General features: G+C 36.3%; 1 protein-coding gene across 1 annotated transcript; it reads left to right on the top strand.

Annotated features, from left to right (window-relative positions):
• The first annotated feature begins 854 nt into the window (after positions 1 to 854).
• Positions 855 to 20,866, top strand: LOC118821626 (T-cell differentiation antigen CD6-like). The gene is made up of 16 exons (XM_036590333.1): positions 855 to 1,056; positions 6,445 to 6,495; positions 7,817 to 8,104; positions 9,001 to 9,321; positions 11,037 to 11,102; positions 11,238 to 11,375; positions 14,662 to 14,757; positions 15,980 to 16,099; positions 16,297 to 16,383; positions 17,057 to 17,137; positions 17,221 to 17,298; positions 18,468 to 18,548; positions 18,634 to 18,711; positions 19,111 to 19,194; positions 20,417 to 20,518; positions 20,757 to 20,866. The coding sequence occupies exons 1-16, from the start codon at positions 1,005 to 1,007 to the stop codon at positions 20,864 to 20,866; spliced, it is 1,833 nt and encodes a 610-aa protein (XP_036446226.1). The 5' UTR covers positions 855 to 1,004.
• The last annotated feature ends 52 nt before the right edge of the window (positions 20,867 to 20,918 follow it).

Below are 20,918 nucleotides of genomic sequence, written 5' to 3'. Positions count from 1 at the left end.
TACCTTATAATTCAGAGGGGCTCATTATACTACCTTATAACTCTAACTACCCTATAATACTACCTCATAATTCAAAAGGGCTCATTATACTGCCTTAAAACTCTAACTACCTCATAATACTACCTTATAATTTTAGGTCCTCATTACACTGCCTCATATGTCTACCTACCTCATAATACTACCTCACAATTCAAACTACCTCATAATACTACCTTATAATTCAAACTACCTCTTAATGCTGCCTTATAATTCAAAGGTGCTCATAATAGTGCCCTTATAACTCTAATTACCCCACAATACTACCCTATAATTCAAAGGGGCTATTATAGTGCCCTATAACTACCTCAAACTACCATACAATTCTTAGGTCCTCATTACACTGCCTCATAAATCTAACTACCTCATAATACTACCTCATAATTCAAACTACCTCATAATGCTACCTTATAATTCTAAGGTCCTCATTAAACTGCCTCATATTTCAAACTACCTCATAATACTACCTCTTAATTCTAATGTTCTGCAATGTCTTTGGTTCATGAAATGAAATGAAACAATTTCATGAAACAAAAAAAATTAACAAATAATAAGTTAAAAATGGAAAAAGATACAAACCTCAGTTACAAAAGTTATCCACAGAACGAGTCAACCTCCGGATTTCTTGAAACTCCACTTTCTTTTCATTGAAGTCACTAAATTAAAATAGTCCAACAGTTGCTCGTCAGCTCACTGTTGTTGACCCATGCAGAATGCAAATAGGGTGTGTACAGCATGTGTGTGTGTGTGCATAGTGCTTCTCCTCTCTCAGCCCTGTAGTGGAAACCACATGCTGCAAGTGTGCAGACACAGTTTGAGGCTGCTGGGTCACACATTTGCAACCAGTACTATTTGTGATAAGGTATGTAAGAGCAGGCTGCAGGTTAGTCTGCCACTGAGGCTTCTCAGAGTCATTTTTCCATAAAGAGAGCTGACAGCTTTCTATCTATCAGCCAGTCTGCTGTGAAATGGAGCTTCTGCTGACGGTCGTCGTCCTCCACGCTTTGTGCTTGTCTCAAGGTAAAATGGTCCCTGCTCTTCATCTGCGTGGTAGACTTGGTAGATCTTTTTACAGAGTGAAGTTCTACAATTTAGGTGCAGTGCTGTCATATCTTGAAACGTACTTACTGTTTGTCCAGAAAAAAGCTGTGGCCTTCAGTTGTGCCCTTTTTTTGTGTTCAGTGGCAGCGATTAAACTTGAGGTTGTACAGTATTTCATTGAGTGAATGAAGAAGAGGCGGTGAGTCTTCAACCAGCTCATGCACTTCAAAAGACAGAGCGGCACAGCGTCACATGAAAAACAAAGTCTTTGTGAATCTGTAAACATGAAATGGCACACTTTGTTGTAGCACTGCATTGTTGCAATATGATAAATGAAAGGAAACTTATTGCATGTCAAGCAGAGATTAGTTCGGCTTCACTGCTTTCAGCTGTGGAAAAGTAGGAAGAACTCCAACAGCAGCTCGCATAAAGATCAGGTTTGGTACTTTGAGAATCTGAGAACGGAATTATTTTTTTAAGAGCAAAGAAATGCATGGACTCTCTAAATATGACAAGAAATGCATGTAGACTATCATTAGCCATTTTTTAAACGTGTATCTAATTATATAAATATCATATCACAACGCCATTGCTGAGGAAATCGTACATTCTAGCTGCTGGTCTTGAACGAAAACATTCAATATGGCATGTGAATCAAGGGTAAGCAATGAAATTCATTGATAGTGATGGAACAATCTGGGTTTTGTTAGAGTTAAAAACATTAATAACAATCATTTTGAATTGACAGGAATTTAAAAGTACCATTGAACAATATGGAAATGTTGCTATATTACATAACGGCATTGACCGGATGACAACAAGTTCATTACTTCCCCCACAGATGAAAAATGTTAACTTAGTTTGAGCTAGAATAAATGCAGATTGCCTCAAAATGTCAGCAGATAGGCTATTGAGGAAGTCTTATAAATTTACAGGCTAGTTTCAAGCAAGAATGATTTATAAACATAAATCTGTCCTTTAGGCTTATTTTTCATATATATTGTCTTCAGGATTAATGTGTAATATGTTCTAGGAAGAATTTAGTAACTACTATGAAACTAATGTGTCTGGAACTGCTGGTAGAGTTTATGGAGTAAACATTCCCGTAAAGAAATGCAGAGATTAACTGAAATGCACTTAAATTGCCTAAAATGAACCTAAATTTGCATAAATTTTCATTTGTAACGATTAAAACAGAGTCCGAAAAACTTTATTCCCGTACAATGTAGAATTTTAATAAACATCTTAAAATCTTGCGTTGCAGCAAAATTCTGCTATTCCTTTTTGTTTAATATATTATTCATAGTACGTCAGTAATCATAAGACTGAACTTTAAGCTTAGCATCGCCAAGCGTTTGTAAGATTATAACTGAAGAATTATGCTAATATAGAAGTGCTCACAGTATGTACTGATAAACTACAGTTGTATGCAAAAGTTTTGACTCGCCTAGTCAAATTAAACATTTTGTTGGTTTTCATGTTTTTATGCCACATTTTCATGCACAATTTCTGTTTATTTGCTGAGTTTAACATACTGGAAAAAAATAAAGCTTAAAATATAAAATGTCCCATAACTTTTGTACAGACCACATTTTATGTTTTATTTTCCAATAGGTTAAATAAACTGTGCAGAAGTGTGTTCTCTGTAAAGGATGTGCTCTTATTTTCACTTAGAAAATCAACAGACCATGTAATTTGACATGGGGCACCCAAAGTTTTTCAAACAACTCTATATATGACTCTGACATTGACTTTGTCAGCCATTGCTGCATTACAGAAAATCTTTATTAAAAAAAAAAGTCCTACATTCTGGAACAATATGACTAATAAAATAACAATGATGCAGATTTTGTGCACATTCAAACCTGCTTTGTCAGTTTAGCGTGTCCCAGACTTCATTTCACTCCAAGTACTTGGTGTTTTTTAGCATTGCATCTTGGAATCTAAAGCAAAAAAGAAACAAAATGCCTCACTGACACAAGCATGATGGGAAAGCACATTATGACATGTCTTTTGTGCCTTTTGACTGAGGACAAACTGTCCCTTCTAAACAGAAATGTTTGCTCTTAAATGGATTTTGGATGGATCTTAAATAGACATTTAACATTATGCTGTCTCCCTCAGACTTTACTCAGACTCAGACATTGTTTGCCTTCTTGATTGGTCTGAATTTTGAGCATATTCTGGCAGGAACAGTGAGTGGCAGAATAATAGAGACTTTAGTTAACCCTTTAGTTCTGAGAATAGCGGCTATTTCAGCCTTTGAATCTGCTCTTCTCCCTTAATAAGTAGATTACTTAGCGCTGTAGTCGCATTTATTTTGCAAAGCAAAGAACTTTTTTTGTTGTTGCAAACTGCCATTCAAATACATGAATAGGAATCACACTCAGTCACCTTTGACTTTTACTCTGATGAAACAAGTCTTAAGCCCTTAGAGAGATGAATTGGGTCTTGAATGTACTTAGTGTGCTCGCTCAGAAACGAGCGCAGAGCATCTAACAATAAAAGCAGCATTGAGCTTCTTTTATACAGTGATAGAAAACACAGTAGCACATACAAGGTATCATTTGCATATGCTGATACATTTACAATGGCCAGTGGGAACACCTCCCAACTATGTTACACATACAAGGAATTTGTTGTGGTGATGTAACATGCTGACCAGACCAGACAAGCACACTGACGGTTAACAAGTATTTAACTAAGGGACAAATAAAACAAACAAAAAAAATAGAATAAAATACAATAAATGGAATAGAGAATAGAGGAGTAAAAGATAATAAAGACTGGCTGAGTTTGACGTACAAGAGACAACATTAACAAACTAAAACAAACACAAAATGTAAGAGTATCTCACCAAGGCTGTTGTCCACCCATTTCTCTAGTTGTTAAAACTTCTGTGTAATTTCGTGTTAAATATTTGTTCTGCTTTTTTTCTGACACTGAAAAATGAATAAAATGGACTTAATGGCTGTTTTAACTGGGAACAAAGTAAATGAAGGGTGGTCTCTGACTTGCACTGCACTATATGTGATCTAATGATGTTTAAAACTGTCTTAACGTAACTCATTCCATATATTTTTTTTTCTTTGTCTATAATTGATTGGGCTCCCATCTACTTTGCATATTTTGTTCTTGTCATATCGCTTAATTCCCAGACTTGACCACCTGCCGCCACTGAGATCAAGAAAAAATCTATTATAAGGTTGTTGTGCACAAAACCTAGACTTTTTACTTTTTTTTAATATTTCAGTATAAAAACTGTTCTTTTTATTGTGCTAAAATCTAAACAAACAGTTGCTACATAGTGCACATGCTGAGAGAAATGTCAGAATTTGATAGAGATAAAATTATTTTGCGCTAATTATGTTTATTTTATTAAATGTAATGATTGAACATTCCATTTTCTCACTACCAAAACAATCATAACATTACCAAAACTTTACCAAATGTTTCAGAAGTGACTGTTTCGGTAGAGACAATATTAGCTAATTTTGAGCAGAACTTAAAAACACTACATGGCTAGTAAAACACAGCATAGAGCACTTGCATACACAGAAAATCATCATATTTTTAATTAAATCACAAAAACATTTACTTAACTGAGACAACAACTACACTGGTTACTACATTGTTTACATGCTGATTTCCAGACTTTAGGACTCATTTACTTCAAAACAATGGGATTTTAACTGTTCATCATGTGGTCATCAGGGACAGGGATGCAGTCTCAGTTCCTGCTCTAAAATGCAGGGGTGTGGCTAAAATATGGAGTCTATGGAGTAAAATTATGTAAAATTATGGAGTAAAATTATGTTTTGGTAAAAACATGAAAATGTTTTTTGAATAAAGTTTTTTTATTTAAAAATTAATCTTATAATAAATCTAATCTCTTTTAACTTTGGTTTAAAATATTTGAAAACGTTTTTTAATAAAAAGAAGAGAAAATACAAAAAAGATTGAAACTTAGGGGTTAGGGTTTGGGACAGCCACCCCTCAATAGTTCCCTATAAATGATGATTTTGTATATATTTAGCTGGATGTCATGATGGCTAACTAGAGCACAAAAATGATCATGTGATGTGAGCTGTCATGATATCAAACATTTGGTATTTTGCATTACATTTACCAGTAACAGTAACATTGTAATATCACTGAACAAACAGCTCAGGACAGCATGACATCTGCCATGACATGTTTATGGCATTGTTATGTCATGTAGCAGGGTTTTTAACATGCCCCCCAACAAGTGGTTTTAAGTAGCCAACAGGGTCTCAACATATGCGCATAAAAGTGCTTGAGAGAATGATATTTCTATCTCAGCATAATTCCATGTGTGTTATTTTATAGTTTTGATGCTTTATGTTATTCTAAAATGTGGAAAATACAAGGAAAATTAGAAGAACATCCTAAAAGCAGGTGTGTCCAAACTTGGAGAGGTAGTATACGCCTCATACATATCTGATTCATGTGTGATCTAGTGCATAAGCGCTGGAGAAAATTACAATTAAAATGCTGTTTATCTGGTCACTAAGTGCTTATTTGGTCTGAAAATGCCAACAATACAATAAGTACAATTAACATTATTAAAATAAATAGTGATTTTGTGTCTTATTAATGTGTTTGTTTAACCACTCCCAAACCTCTCCTTGACGAAGCCTGGTATTATTTGTTGTTACCATTCAATGCATGCTTCAGCTACGCAATCCTTCAATAAATTAAGTTGGGTGCTGTGGATGGAATTGAATTCTGCGATGGCATCTGGGGGCGTCAGTGAGAAATCTGGAACAAAACTTTGTTCTTTAGACACACTTTTTTTTTTCACCGTAAGACATTCTTGTTACTTTTTACTGTATAATTATTTCCGTTTATTGAAATGATATATGGTGTTTTTACAATGGAAAACACACCGCTGAAATAAATGATTTTAAACAGTGTATTTAAGACTTTTGCACAGTACTGCATATCGTTGCTGTCCAAAAAAAGTATGTCTATTTTTTGGCAGTTTTTAGTATTCTGTGTAATTTGAGCTCAGCAGCTGTCCATTACATTGCCTGAATATTTCATGATGATTGGACCAATAGCAATGCTCCAAACAGCTTTGAATAAAATCTCCTTTCATTAACCTTCATTAAAAGTAAAGAAAGTTTTTGCCCTCTCCTGTGAAGTTACCATTTTGCAGATACTTGTTTTTCTTTGGGAAGCAACAGTGCTCAACCTTTTCACAGTCGTATATTGACATAGCTATTTTAGCAAAAGATCCTGTGCCATAGGCTTGATTAACAACAAAAAGTCACATCTGATTTGAGCTGTGTTCTCCAAAACTAGGACAGTATTTATTCTCTGATGTCCTCTTTTTGTCTATAGGACTCCAGGCTGCAGCCGCTTCTTCTGTCGATGAGCATGTAGAGAAACAGAGTGAGTGTTTTAGATTGTTACTTTGTTTGCGTGACTCAAAGCTCTTATCGCTACTGTCATCGTGTTCAAATCAACACTGTAAGCAGCAATCAGCCACATCAGGACTATATCATTGCAAAACCACTTTACTCTCGAAACGAAAGACCACCAAGGAACAATAAGATAAGACAAAATGAAGAAAGTGGGCCAGTCTGAGAGCAGGTGGTACATTTGTAAAGATTTTTGGCAGAAAAAGAGCAATAAAATCATAAGACATACCAACAATGAGGCTTTAATTCAGAGACACTCACAAATATAATTTACAAACAAGGTTCTTTAAAGAATCATCCACTGAAAGGTTCTTATGGATCTAAATGTGGTTCTTTGAAGAACCTTTTTTTGTCAATGCCAGTTTTAAGAGTGAAATTTCTGCCTCTGCATCTTGTAGTAATAAGTGGAGAATTTCATGAACTCTAATTCAAACCACAATTGTTGTCTAGTTGCCTTACATGCTGTAAACATTCTATAAAAAAAGTCTTCCCCAGTGTCCTCCCTGCCACAGTTTGACATTTCCACAGGAAGTGACTCACGGGATGTGGCTGTGCTGCAGTTTACTCTTGCAACTTAGCATAGACATTAGCTCTATTCTTTGAGACTATTGACTGCATTGTAAAAAAAAAAATACAAACAATAGAAGATTCTCAGCAAACACAAGGGTTACATGTACAACCAAGTCAGTCTAAAACTCTAACTAGCTTGTATTGACACTCCTTGACTATCTTATACCATGTAGGTGCACTTTGTAGGTTTACAGTTACTATTGTAACCAATGATGGACAATTTATCAGCCCCCCTACCAAGAAAACATCGATTAACATGCCACTACCATGTTGGTGTTGGTGACAGCTGAGAATGTAGAGCTGAGAATGGTTCACAATCCAAATAAGATCTGGTCAGCGGTGGTCCTATGGTGGTCCCTCTTCCATTGATGTTTGAGGTAGAGAGTGGCTGATAAAGTGCACCTACATGCTCAAACATAAAAGTGCCAAAGAACTCTTTAGAGCTATGGAAGAACCTTTTGTTTCCCAAAGAACCTTTCAGTGACTTTCTTTAAAAAAAAAAAATGGCATTTTGTGGAACCAAAAGTGGTTCCTCTGTGGCATCACTCCAAAGAACCCTTTTTGACATATTTAGGAGTTTATCTCTGTGTATACTTGATTAAGTTTATAGGTGTAAAAGAGATACACCTAACAAACTGGTTAATAAACTGTGTATGAACAAGTAATTACATAATATCAATTACCACAATTCACAGTCCATTTAAATGAACATCTCTCCTTAGGTGGCCTGCATACATTCAACCTTTCCAAGGCTTGCTCTGGAACTCTGAGGGCTCATCGGAATGGCAGCTGGGTGCCAGTCACCCTAAAAAGCCCAAAGAAAAGAAAATTGCTCATGGCTGAGCGAATCTGTAGGGAACTGGGCTGTGGGGGACTCTCAGAGTTTAGAGAAAATACGACAGCATCCATCAACACCTGCCTGACTGAGTGCATCATCAGAAACTCCATACTGCACAACTGCACTGCAGCTGCAGCGAGCAATTGCTCCAAAGAGGTGGTGGTAGAGTGCGGTGAGTCATCCAGCAGCCAAAGTACATGCAGATGTGGTTTCTGCTGTTAGCAACTGACCTAACCATTCTCCACCCACAAACGCATTAATTCCGCTGGTGCAAAATAAGTAGGTGGCGCTGTGGACATGTCCCTCCCTGTTTTTATTATTATGTGAGATAAATTTGGGAGGGTCCTAGGTTGATTGTCACAAAAGATACATAGCCTATATTATAAATGATAAATATTTGAGAGTGGCTTTTCCATAAAATCTCCCTTACCAGTGATATTATGTTGTTACTAAGCTAAAACAGAGTGGCCGCATGAGTGAAGACAGCCAGTGCCACTACCTTGTACATTACAACATTATATGAATACTGTCTGTCTACACAGTGATGGGTTGTCATTCAGTTGCCTCATATAAGAACATGTTTCTACCTATTATTGCCTTTATTCAACTTATACAGTAGACACATCACTTTGGTTTGCTCTGCCTTTTCACCTAGTTTTGCTGTGTGGAGACTTTAGCCTCCTGGTGTTAGTGGCCCCCCCTCCAATTGCTGCAAGTTGTTGCAAAGATGGACATGCTTTATGGAACCCTGGCAACTTGTCAATATTCCTAAATTTGAAACAGTATTTTACATTAGCATAGTGGCAAATGTGTCATTGTAGTTTGCAAAGTCTCATTTAGCTACAACAACTAGCATTTTAAACTGGAAAGTCAACATTGTGTAGCAAATTATTAATTTCTCATTATACTGAATGGGATTTTTTGTTAAACTTCTGTAAAGCAGTTACCCTGAAACAATACATTTGTGGGCGGAGCAAGTATAGGTCAGCTATCATGTCATTCATCATTGTGTCAGATTTGTCTGGTCCTTTCCCAAACAATCTGATTCTGATTGTTTCCATCCTTCAGAGCACCACGCTGTCCGCTTGGCTGCAGGTCATGACCGCTGCGCAGGACGAGTGGAACTGATGGATGATGGCCGCTGGGGATCAGTGTGTGATGATGATTGGAACCAAAGAGGAGGAGATGTGGTGTGTGCCCAGCTAGGTTGTGGCACTGCTGTAGAGGTGACTTGTGAGGCCAAAAAATTTGGTCCAGGCACAGGGCCCATCCACATCAGCAAACTCAACTGCACAGGAAAAGAGAGCAACCTCTGGCAGTGCAGCGCTCAGAAACATGAAGATAGCAACTACTGTGGCCACAAAGAAGATGCTGGAGTGGTGTGTTCAGGTACACAGTGCTAATACAACTGCACACAGATCAGTGGGTGGAAACACAGTAACACTTTGTTTTACAGACCCTGAAGTTCTAGGTGTTAACCAGGTAACTGTGAGGTGAACTCCAAACTACTAGATCATTCTTTTGGGTAACATGATGGCAAGTACCAAGGCAGTGTATCTAATACTGAAACCAACAGGCTCTAGGTATTAACTGGATGAGTGTGAGATAAAAAGTGGGTAAAAAGTACAGAGCAGTTATACGGGGTAAAGAGATACAAACACATTTCACATATACATAGTACGTACCTGTCTATTACCTATGAATGAAACTGAATATGGGCTGTAAAGTAAAGCAATGATTCTTACTATGGTTTTACTGGGTTCTCACTGTTCTATTTCAAAAAAACTGTCTTTATGGTATTTGGAGCTGTTTTTATTTTGCTTTCCTTCCTAAACTACTTACTATGTCTTTTATCAGCTAAATAGCTAGAACCTGTTGGTCATTTTAGTATACTTTAGGTAGACTGTCTTCGTACTTGCCATCATTTTAACTAATCAAAATAATTACACAGCGCTTACTCAAGAAATAAACCTCTGTGGCTTTTTCGACCTTTTCTTTTGGTCTATTCATTATAAAATTTCCACACAAAGGCAATAGACATTTTCAAATTATGTAAAAAACTGAAACACAACAGCAGTATATATATATATATATATATATATATATATATATGTGTGTGTGTGTGTGTGTGTGTGTATACAAACACAATCAAAACTCTGACGCCACTAGTAAATCACATACTTAGCAAAATTTGAGTGAAAAGTAGAATATTCAAAATATTTACATCAATTTCCGAACTTCTTAGTATTTGGTATGTTCTCCTGTTGCTTTAAGGACAGCTTGCACTCAAGCTGGGAGGAACTGCACAAGTTTGCACAGAAGTCTGTCAATAGATCAGTAGTAAGTAGTGCCCTAAAAACAGCGCAGAATTTTGAATGTTTCTTCACTTTTTCATTTTAACTGTTTACTTTTTTGTTTGAATTTTTTAAGAAACTTACTGTTATTTGTTTCAAGATTTAAATTTATAGATTTTCAGTGTGGTCTCAGACTTTTGGATCCCACTGTACATACACACCTAGATGGGAGGGGATAGAAAAAGTAGAGAGAAATTCTGCTTAAATGAAAGTATAAGCAATGTGTCATAATCTTAATATCGGCAAGTGAATGCATCTTGAATGTAGGCAATATTTCTAATATTACTCATTATGAGACAGTTGTGGGAATTTCGGAAGATAGTTCACCCCTATAGTGATATTTGACACAATGACTACATTTAAGGTGCTTTCACTTGCTGAGGTATCATTTTCTGCAGTATATCAAGTCTCATAAAAAGATAAGGCATTATTTGTTTGAGAGGAAGTTGGAAATATCTGCGTAATTAAGGCCCAGGTGCCAAACCTCATATGCTGAAGAGGTACTGTGTGAAACAGAGCAGCGTCAGCTCTGAGGTTTATCCTCCAGACCTGATTTCAGCACCTCTGGCTGTAAAATATAAGGCTGTGGTTGCTATTGGGCCCTGAAGCAATGAAGGTCACTAAAGGGTGTCTGCTGCAGTTATTGTGTTGCTGCTGACTGCCGACTGCCAGTGAGACAAAACTGCAGTTATCTGTACTCGAATGAACTGTGACAGTCGAAGCTAATTATAAGCATTTCCACTCAAACAGGAAGCACTACCGTTACAGTTTCGCCGATCAACACGACTACACCAAGTCTAACAAACTGGACCACAGGTGATCCCTACACTCTAACCTGAAACTACAGTGAAAAATTAACATCTTTCATTTACCAATAGCAAGAAAAGTGTACTGCATGCCTGTATAAGATTCAGTGTGATCTGATTGGTGCATTGTTCTGTATCTTTTTAGACTCTGTAACAGTGATGTTAGTTCAGGACAGCAGCAGCCTGTCAGGGCCGGTGTGGGGCTGTATCGCTCTGTCTATCGCTCTGCTCATAGTGATATTATCAAATGCTGCCCTTTGCAAAAACTACAAAAGAAGAAATGGCAAGTATATACAGCATCCTCACTTCTGTCCTTGAGTCCTTCAACATAACCAAATATTACCATTTAAAAGATAGGATCATTGTTCAAAACTGCAAATTCAATTTGGTTTCGGATGTATTAAGTTTGCTAGTCATAGCTTTCAAATAATCAGTAAGACAAAAAAAAAAATCTGAAGAAATTGTAGTATCTACAATGATGAACAGAGCCATGTGTAAATGATTCCATAATGACTGAGAAGGCTGACCTTAAGAATTAAATTATAATAAAATTAATATCCTGAATTTATCATATTTCATGAGTGGAGATCAAATCTCAAGGCAGATTACTGGAGAACAATAATGTAAACAGACAATTACAGTACAGAATACAATAGAATGTCTGTAACAATATATAATAATTCATAATGAATGGAATAAAACATCTAAAAATGCCTTTAAGTATCTAGTTTATAAGGTGTAAATATGTTTAAGTGATTATTATATTTACTGTATCATGCTGAGAGGTTTTACTTCTCACTTGATGCATGTATTTCAGACCTCATGATGGCAAAAAATATATGAATCTATCTTTAATACTTAAGAAGCCACTGCTCTTTTAGGAGCAGAGCGTTCGCAGAAGGTAGAAAATCCTAGGGGATGATTAACAGGCTACTCACCTTTTAGGTTTTTAAAATTTTTTTTTTTAAAATGAGAAACCATCATAGAAAAATATGTTTTTGTCTTATTTTTTTTCAGTATGAAAACCTACCTACAAAAAATCCTCCAAAATGCTCTACTTTTTTGCTTATTACAGCAGTTTATTTTTGACTTTGGCTTCAAACTGAAGCTCTGTGAAGCACACTGGCTTAATGACGTACAGTTGTGGCTAAAAAACTAGGTTGCAGAAATTTAACTTGAATTACAGCCCATAGGCTGATTCGGTATGGATCTATCTGTAGCTCTCAGTTTAATACAGCTGATAAAATATACTGGAAAAGGCCAGGTTACATGTTACCTCTTATTTGATGTTTAGTTGCATATACATATTGATGCTGTCACAATGCATTTTTTTTCAGTTTTTATATATTTGATTTTTTTTTTACAACACAATTTAAAAACACCAGCTGCTCTTTACTTTGAACATTTCAAAATGAATGGACTAATAGACAATGGTCAACAATAAAAGCTTGTTTCATTAATATATACAGTGGGGTCCAAAATTCTGAGACCACCTTGAAAATCTGGGACTTTTTCATTTAAACCTGCAACAAACAACAGAAAGTTTTAGAATTGTAAAAAAGTTGGAAACAAAAATCATTGTTCAAATTTAAGCGAATCTGTGACACTGACCATGTGAAGGCCTTCGCATAAAAGGTCAGTTTTCCATTCAGATGAATGGAGTTCTCAGTTGGAGCTGATCTACTCATCAGAGGCTTTTGCACCAACTTATGGAGTTCATGCAGTCTTGAGTGCACGCTGTCATTAAAGCATAAGGGGGAAATATCAAATACTACGAATTTCTGAAATTACTATAAACTTTCAAAGATTCTACTTTTCACTCAAAAGTTTATGGTGATAATATCATTTATAATTTAACATTTGGCATTAAAAATACAAAATATAAGCATTTTCACTGGTGGTCTCAGACCTTTGGACCCACTGTGTTATAAAGTTAAGAATGTTTTTCTCCTGTGAAGTTATCATTTTGGAGAGATTTTGTATATACGACGGCAACACAACGGCCAAAGTAATGTCCCCTTTACTCTGCCTACTCTCAGTATAACATTAGTGAACAACAATATCTAATACATATAACAATAATTGTCAACAGAATAAATATACTTTGCAACTGTCACAAGCACATTTGATTTAAAGAGCCCACGTCCTACATTTTCCTGTAGTTTAGTACTTTATTGTTTCTCTCCACACATGATGTTTGTGTGGTTTTGTGTACTAAATTCATAATTACATTTTTTATGACCATTTTTCAACCTCTCTTTATCCCTTTAAACAGACTGTTTTCGTTATTCTGCATTTAAGACTGATACATAAAAATGACCTCTGTTCTTGCTGGCTGCTGTGTTTAGAAAGCAGTCCAGGCTGAAATGGGAAGTGCTGAACTGCTGTAAGCTGGATTAGTGGATACTGTAAATGTGCTGCTTTTGCTTAAATTAGTGATAATTAATGATAATTTATTTCTACATGACCGTTTCCAGCCTCTCTTTATCCTTTAGAATTAAACAATCTGTTTTTGTTACTGACTGCTATAAGATAAATGTGCTCTGTTCTGATTGGCTGTCCTGTTTTGCACCTCATTCAAAAAGCACTCAGAGCTGTAACACTCTTTAGAACTTCAGTGTGAGTGGGTGGGCTTAAACTGCTGTAGTGAACAGTGACTTCAAAACTGGATGTTTTTGCAGTTTAGTTTTCATACACTGACTGTATGGACTGGTACATTTTGGAAGATAAATAATGTTTACATATTACTTCAAGCCCCTTTATTTAAAAAAAAAGCAACAGAATGGGTCTTTAAAACTTTTATAATAATGTTTAGGGACTTCATTGAATTGTTTTATTTGTAAAAAGGGAGGAAAATTAGGTTTTACAAAATATGGGCCCTTTAATAGTTTACTAGCAAACACATTAAACTTGTTCCATTGTTGGATTCATTGCTTAGACTTCATTAAGATATTTTGGTGTATATTAGTTCTGCTGTAGAGAAACAACTAACCTACGCCAAGACCTCTCTCACTATTATGACAGGCACTCTGAAAAATAGCAGTAATTTTCTCTAGCAAGCAATGCTGTTTCTGCTCCCAGTTGCTACAGACAATGTTAGTGCTTTTACCACATTAGTCCACTTTCAGGTGTTAAACTCATTTAAACAAAAACACACACAAAAGCTTAGCAATGGCCACTAGAGATTCACATTTTAAGAGAAATTCCAGTAATATCTAAGATTATAGCCCATTGATGATATTCATATTCATATATAATTGCAGTGAAGATTCAGAATAGATAAATTTGGCATTCAAAACTCTTGACAATATCTACTACCACAGTAACAATTATATGCTGTGCTGAAGCTCTGCTAAACGGAGCTAGGACTTTCAGAGTGGGCTTATTGCACCAAAAGCAATGACTCAGAGTGGCAGTTTTTCCTGTAAGTGAGAGCTTTTGAAAACTTGTGAGATGGTTCGATTTTTTTAATGTCTTTGCTCCACATTACACACAAAAGGCATCTGCAAATGCAAGGCCTCTCACATGCACTATGAAGCGTAATTCTTTTTCATTCCCTCTGCTTACAGCATGTGTGATTCACCAAAGGTATCTTGATTCTCACACGGGAGAAGACGGGGACATAAACAACCTGCAAGTTGTCGCTGTGCAAGCGTCTACATATGGTCTGTGCCCTTATATCTATCTTGTACATGAAACTCAAGTTCAAGGAAGCCTCTTCTCATATAGAGCAGCCTACTGGAACTGCTCTGTATGAGAATAGACAAGTTAGAACTGTGCTGTTCTGTGTTGCAGTGATCATATTTCAGCTCATCTAGTGTCTCTACTATACTTAAAGGAGGATTCTGTCCCAAAACTAGTTTCGTCGTTGTATTATGTAGCATTCTCTAACACAGAATTGAATCCTTCAGCCTCATTGACAGAATTATGATTTTATATTGTTTTCACGCTTTTGTTCATCATTGTTCTTTCATCGCAACACCCAGCATGCATTTGACAAATGCATCATACAACCATTGGGAATTCTTCTGGTGTCACCCAAGCCTGACAGCTGGCACACTGATCTATAGGCTAATAAATACAACCAAGCTAGCATCAACGTAACTCTTACCTCAGTCATCAGACAAAACTGTAAAGAACCAGTGATTCTGTCTTTATTGACTACAAAATTGACAAGTTTTTTACCTTTTCAACAAGAAAAAAGAAGCCAAACTGAGGAGAGGTATCTAGATGACCAGGTAGCTACCTTGCTAAGTTTAGCTCTTAAGTTGTTGTCATTTTAGGCTAGGTCTTTTAACTGCTCCTCAACCGATGAGTCATTTTTGTCATTTTAATAACCAGTCATCTCCATAGTAATATAGATATAGATATAGTTTATCCTCACTGTAGTAACATAGATATATGCAGGCAACTGTCGAGCCCCAAAAATCCATGCTAAAGCAGTTTTTCTAATGTTCATCTCACATTAAAGATATATCAGAACATCATAGCACATTGTTACATTTTTCAGTGCCCCTTGAATGCATTTTGGGGTTTTAAATAGTGAGCAAGGTTTATGATGGCTTTTAGTTACTTGACTTCTGCTTCATGTCTGAGTTCTTCCTTCCTAAACATTGTAATATTACTGTGTATATGTGTTTAAAAACACAGTAATAATTGGCTGGTGTATGGCCTCAATTCAGTTAAAAGACTACTCCAGCTTTCTTCCACCTAATCTTTGTTCACTGAATCTGCAGCATACAGTCATTTACCATGAACAGTAACTTTCAATAATAGTTTTTCCCTGTACTTAGTAAAGAATCGGATAATTACATGACACACAATAGTGTGAGGCTGCACAACTTCCCATAGGCTTCTGTACCAACTGCTCACAATTCCTTTCCACAGGTGAAGGAGAAGCCAGGAGGCCCTCATTAGAGGACGATTCCGAGACCTCCAGTGGCTCTGATTATGAACCTTATCAACACTTTGTTCCACAGTCACTGGCTAATGTGAATAACTTGCACCGTAAGCAGATAAAAATTATATTAACAGTCAAACAAATTCATGACACATTTAAAAGGTTAATATTCTGCTCTCTGTGTCCTGCACGTTTGTCATACTATGTAATTATAACTGCTAGGTGATGACTATACTTAGCAAGTCATAAGTGGATTGTCATTATCAGATGCAACTCGCACTGACAAAAACTGTTAACCTTGCAGCCGTGGATGATGCACCTGTGGCTGGTGAGTGCAATCAAGCACAAGAAAGAATTTGCAAGGAGGAAAATGTCCTGAAAAACATGACAGGTTGTAAGCTATTTTTTTATGTTTTCTCCTTTGCTGCTGTTTACAAATACAATTTGATTTTGTACTTATATGAATTCATATTTTTTACTTATATGAACAAAAAGCATAAATAAACGTATGTTTAAAAAGCTACCTGTATAAGGAAAAAGTTTTCAGATGCCACAAATGAATAAAATTAGTACTGTGTTACAAAGCTGTTGTTATCAGTATCAGCACTGATGAATCTACGGTAATAAGCTTTTTGCTGCATTGTGGTTCATGTTTGGCCCATTTCTCTTCGCATACCATCTTCAGTTACCCAGAGTTGTCTTTGCTGTGGCACTGTGTTGTTTTTTTCCATTTTCGGAATATATATATATATATATATATATATATATATGTTGTTTTTTTCACTAATATGTTAATGGTCAATTAACCAGTAATTGTGCATTAATATTCTCTGTATAGAGAATGTGTACTTATAGTCCTGTAGATAATCAACAGCCAGATGACCCATGAATCTTTGCATATACATACAAGCATAATATTTGAATCAATTTTTACTTCTCAAGTTCTGTTGCTTATGAATACACTACATCTTTTTCCATTTTATAAGTCAAAATAATAAACATTCACTGGAGTAAATTGTGTGGGAGCTCAATGCACTGACGGCCCTTTTCACTGTGGTTTGTAGATGATGTTGATTCAGAGAGCACATCTTCAGGAGAATGTTATGAAAACACACCGAATGAACAGGAGCAACTTGTGAATCCAGGTCAGCCGATATATCTCTCACAGTCACAGTAACCCATATAACATTTCATACACAGCTTTTCATTTCACCTATTTCTCTTGAAGATGTTAACCAGTTTTACCCTGAGCACTCACTGCAGACAGCACCATTCCTCAACACCGGCCAATCAGCTATCAGAACCCGTAAGTTAAACTGGTCTTATTTTTTTAAATCAACTTGGTAATACAGCTGAAACATGAACACCCATGAAATTTTATATAAACCTTTATTTAATTCCCCAAAGTTATGACAGGGATGTTTAAGGACTTTCCTAAGGCTCTGTAGTTCTTTTTATGCAAGTGTTGTTTAATAATGTTGTCCCTGAGAACTTTAGGAAGCTTCTTCACCTTCACCACGATTGCAACTTGCGTAAAGTCTGTCCGACCAATGGCCACATCTTTATAATGACACCATGTGCAATTTTTTTCCCAGCATTAATATTTAGATCTTGATTCATTTTTGCAACCATTATATATTTAAAATACTGTGCAAAGGTCTTAGTCACCTAAACACACTGTTTAAAACCATTTATCTTGGCAATAAGTGTGTTTTTGTATGTAAAAACATTATATATCATTAGAGTAATACATGAAAAACATAAATACAGTTAAAAGTAAGACAAATGTAATATTTTGAAGAAAGTAGGTGATATCTTGTGAGCTAGTCTGAAGAACAAAGTCATACATAAGATAACACGTCCCCTATATCAGAGGTGCCCACTCCTGGTCCTGGAGATTGACCACCCGTTAAGCCTTCATTACTTGAATCACGTGTGTTAGATTAGGGTTGGAGCTCAACTATACAGGACGGTAGGTCTCCAGGACCAGGATTAGGCACCCCTGCTCTGCAGGAACAAATAAAATATGGGATTTGTCTACAAATTTTAGTGAACAGTTTCATTACTGTAATTCAAGTTGAACATACTGGGAAAACAACAGAACAAAAAACAAAATGTGGTTTAACATTAGCAAATGCCACATTTTATGATTGAATTTTTTAATATGTAAAAATTCGGCAGATAAAGAGTAATTGTGTATCAAAATGTGCAGTAGTGTGTTCTCTGTAGAGGATGTGTGAACTTATTTTCACTTACAACATCAACAAAATGTCATTTGATCAGGGGCACCCACACTTTTGATTTTTACCTCTCAATATCGTTTGCTCATGCTTATGAATGTATTACATCCTTTTTTGTTCATATTTATTTTTTTAAGTCAGAATGAAAGCAAAAGTGTCAGAGTTGTTTCTCCTCACTGGAGTAAATTGTGTGGGAGCTCAATGCACTGACGGCCCTTTTCACTGTGGTTTGTAGATGATGTTGATTCAGAGAGCACATCTTCAGGAGAATGTTATGAAAACACACCGAATGAACAGGAGCAACTTGTGAATCCAGGTCAGCCGATATATCTCTCACAGTCACAGTAACCCATATAACATTTCATATACAGCTTTTCATTTCACCTTTATTTCTCTTGAAGATGGTAACCAGTTATACCCTGAGCACTCACTGCAGACGGCACCATTCCTCAACACCAGCCAATCAGCTATCAGAACCCGTAAGTTAAACTGGTCTGCTTACTTTTTTTAAATCAACTTGGTTAATACTGCCAAAATACCCATGAAATAAACCTTTATTGAATTTCCCATAGGGATGTTTAAGAACTTTGCTGGGTCTCTAGTTCTTTTTATTGAAGTGATGTTTAATAATGTTGTCCCTGAGAACTTTAGGAAGCTTCTTCACCTTCACCATGATTGCAACTTGTTGCAAGCAATCTGTCCAACCAATGGCTACATCTTTATACTGACACCACGTGCAATTTTTTTTCCCAGCATTAATATTTAGATCTTGATTTATTTTTCAACCGTTATATATTTAAAGTACTGTGCAAATCAACTTGGTAATATAGCTGAAATCAAAGACTTTAAATTTTAAATATTTTTTCTCCGTGGAGCAGAGGACTCAAGTGATTCGGACAGTACATCCTCTGGCGAATGCTATGAAAACTTAGGCTTGGAGGCTGAAGCCTTTGTCCAGACATGTAAGCTCAAATGTTCTTCAGCTTAGAGGAAAATTAATTGAAAATTTGGAACTAGAGTGGTGTACTTTGGCCTGTCTGTGTTTTATCAGTCATCCTTAAAGGGGAATTCCACCATTTTCCAAAATTCATTAAAATGATTTGATGTAAATGCTCTGTCCTAATTTACCAAGTCAGATGTGTTCACAGTGGTAGAGAGAGGAACCAGACATCTGAAGAGTTTAATGCCTCTTGAAGCTACCACAAGTGAACCTATCACATGACATGGTGCCTGAGACATTGTTTTACCATAGTTTAAAGATGTAGTTTTGGCCTGAAATATATTCTTATATTCTATTCATGGCAGCCTGGTTGTAAGGAAAAATAGTCCCCAAAGAAAACCTTTGTGTTCCTATTTACCACTGTTCACTGGTGGTTTTGGATAGTATCCAACATGCAGTGACTAGTATATTTGCATTGTAGACATTGTGACCTCCACTGTAAAGAAATCACCACCACTGTAAAGAAATCTGAGTCTGTAAGTTTCTCTATAATGAACCATTTCACATTGATTCAATCTGAATATCTGTTTAAATCTAAATGACGTAATTATCAGACTGATGCATTTTTAAAAATTGGTGGAATTCCCCTTTAACATTAAAACTGAATTCATATTTGATGTGTAAAAATGTTTTAGCATTAGACGGATCTCAAGATCTTTAATTTGATGCATAAAACTATTTTTTGCCCCAAATGTCATTTACCTCCATCTAGTTCCGGTCTTAATTTTTGCTCACACTCTTAAAAATAAAGGTCCCAAAAAGAGATGTTTGGAGCAATAAAATAACACCTTTTGATTCCCTGAGGCAGGGGTCAACTCTAATCTTAGGGACCCCATGCACAGTTTTAGCTAATCACTATCCAAACCTACCTAATCCCATCTTATTTAGGACTCAATTATTACCTGATGAGCTGGATCAGGTGTGTTGCAAGGCAGTGAGTCCCCAGGATTAGAGTAGAACCAGTGACTTAAAGAACTTTTCAATGGATGGTTCTTTGAAAACTCAACTGAAACCACTTGTTTGAACAGTTCCTTAGAGGGTCTTCTATGGCGTTACTCCAATGAACCCTTTACGGCATCTTTATTTTTAAGAATGCATATTAATCTCTGTGGTGTGTAGGGCGTGAGGGAAAACACAACACCGTTCTATAACATCAAATGTCTCCTCTTGTTCGTCTCTGAAAGTTGAGGGAAGCCCATCACTTCCTGAGCAGAACCCCCTGGGCCACCACACTCTTCAGCCGACAGGAAACAGCAATCTTTTCATACCAAGCGCCCTGAATCAAGGTACATCTCAGGTGTAGCCATGCAAAATATCTCTGCCCAAACGCCTTTAATTATCTGGCTCAGTCTGGGTTCATGTTTTATACAGTAGTCTGATGTGATAAGACTTCATGGCTTCATATTACACAGCAAAAATACAAAAACAGGGTTTAATAAGACAGTGACATCTTCGTTTTTTAAGATCTACCATGTTTCACATGAACTAATGCATTAATAATGTCATTGTTCTTTCCCTTACTAGATGACAGCAGCACATCATCTGACGAAGCATATGAAAATGTACCGGACATTGACGAGGAGAATTGCGAGTCCTCTTCAAGCAGTGACTATGACGACGTCGCAAACTGGTGAACTCCAAATGCTAAGGCATTTAAGGCCTTAAATCAAGTTCTCAAAGACTGCT

This window comes from Colossoma macropomum, unplaced genomic scaffold (genome assembly GCF_904425465.1).
Source record: "Colossoma macropomum unplaced genomic scaffold, Colossoma_macropomum, whole genome shotgun sequence".
Lineage (NCBI taxonomy): Eukaryota > Metazoa > Chordata > Actinopteri > Characiformes > Serrasalmidae > Colossoma > Colossoma macropomum.
The sequence above is the reverse complement of the archived record's forward strand: the minus strand, read 5'-3'. Positions and strand labels throughout refer to the sequence as shown.

Coding starts and splice junctions, on each gene's coding strand:
- LOC118821626 (XM_036590333.1), top strand. CDS start 1,005: ATGGAGCTTCTGCTGACGGTCGTCGTCCTCCACGCTTTGTGCTTGTCT. Junction 18,549..18,633: donor GGAGCAACTTGTGAATCCAG/GTCAGCCGATAT, acceptor TTTCTCTTGAAG/ATGGTAACCAGTTATACCCT. Junction 20,519..20,756: donor ACCAAGCGCCCTGAATCAAG/GTACATCTCAGG, acceptor TTCCCTTACTAG/ATGACAGCAGCACATCATCT.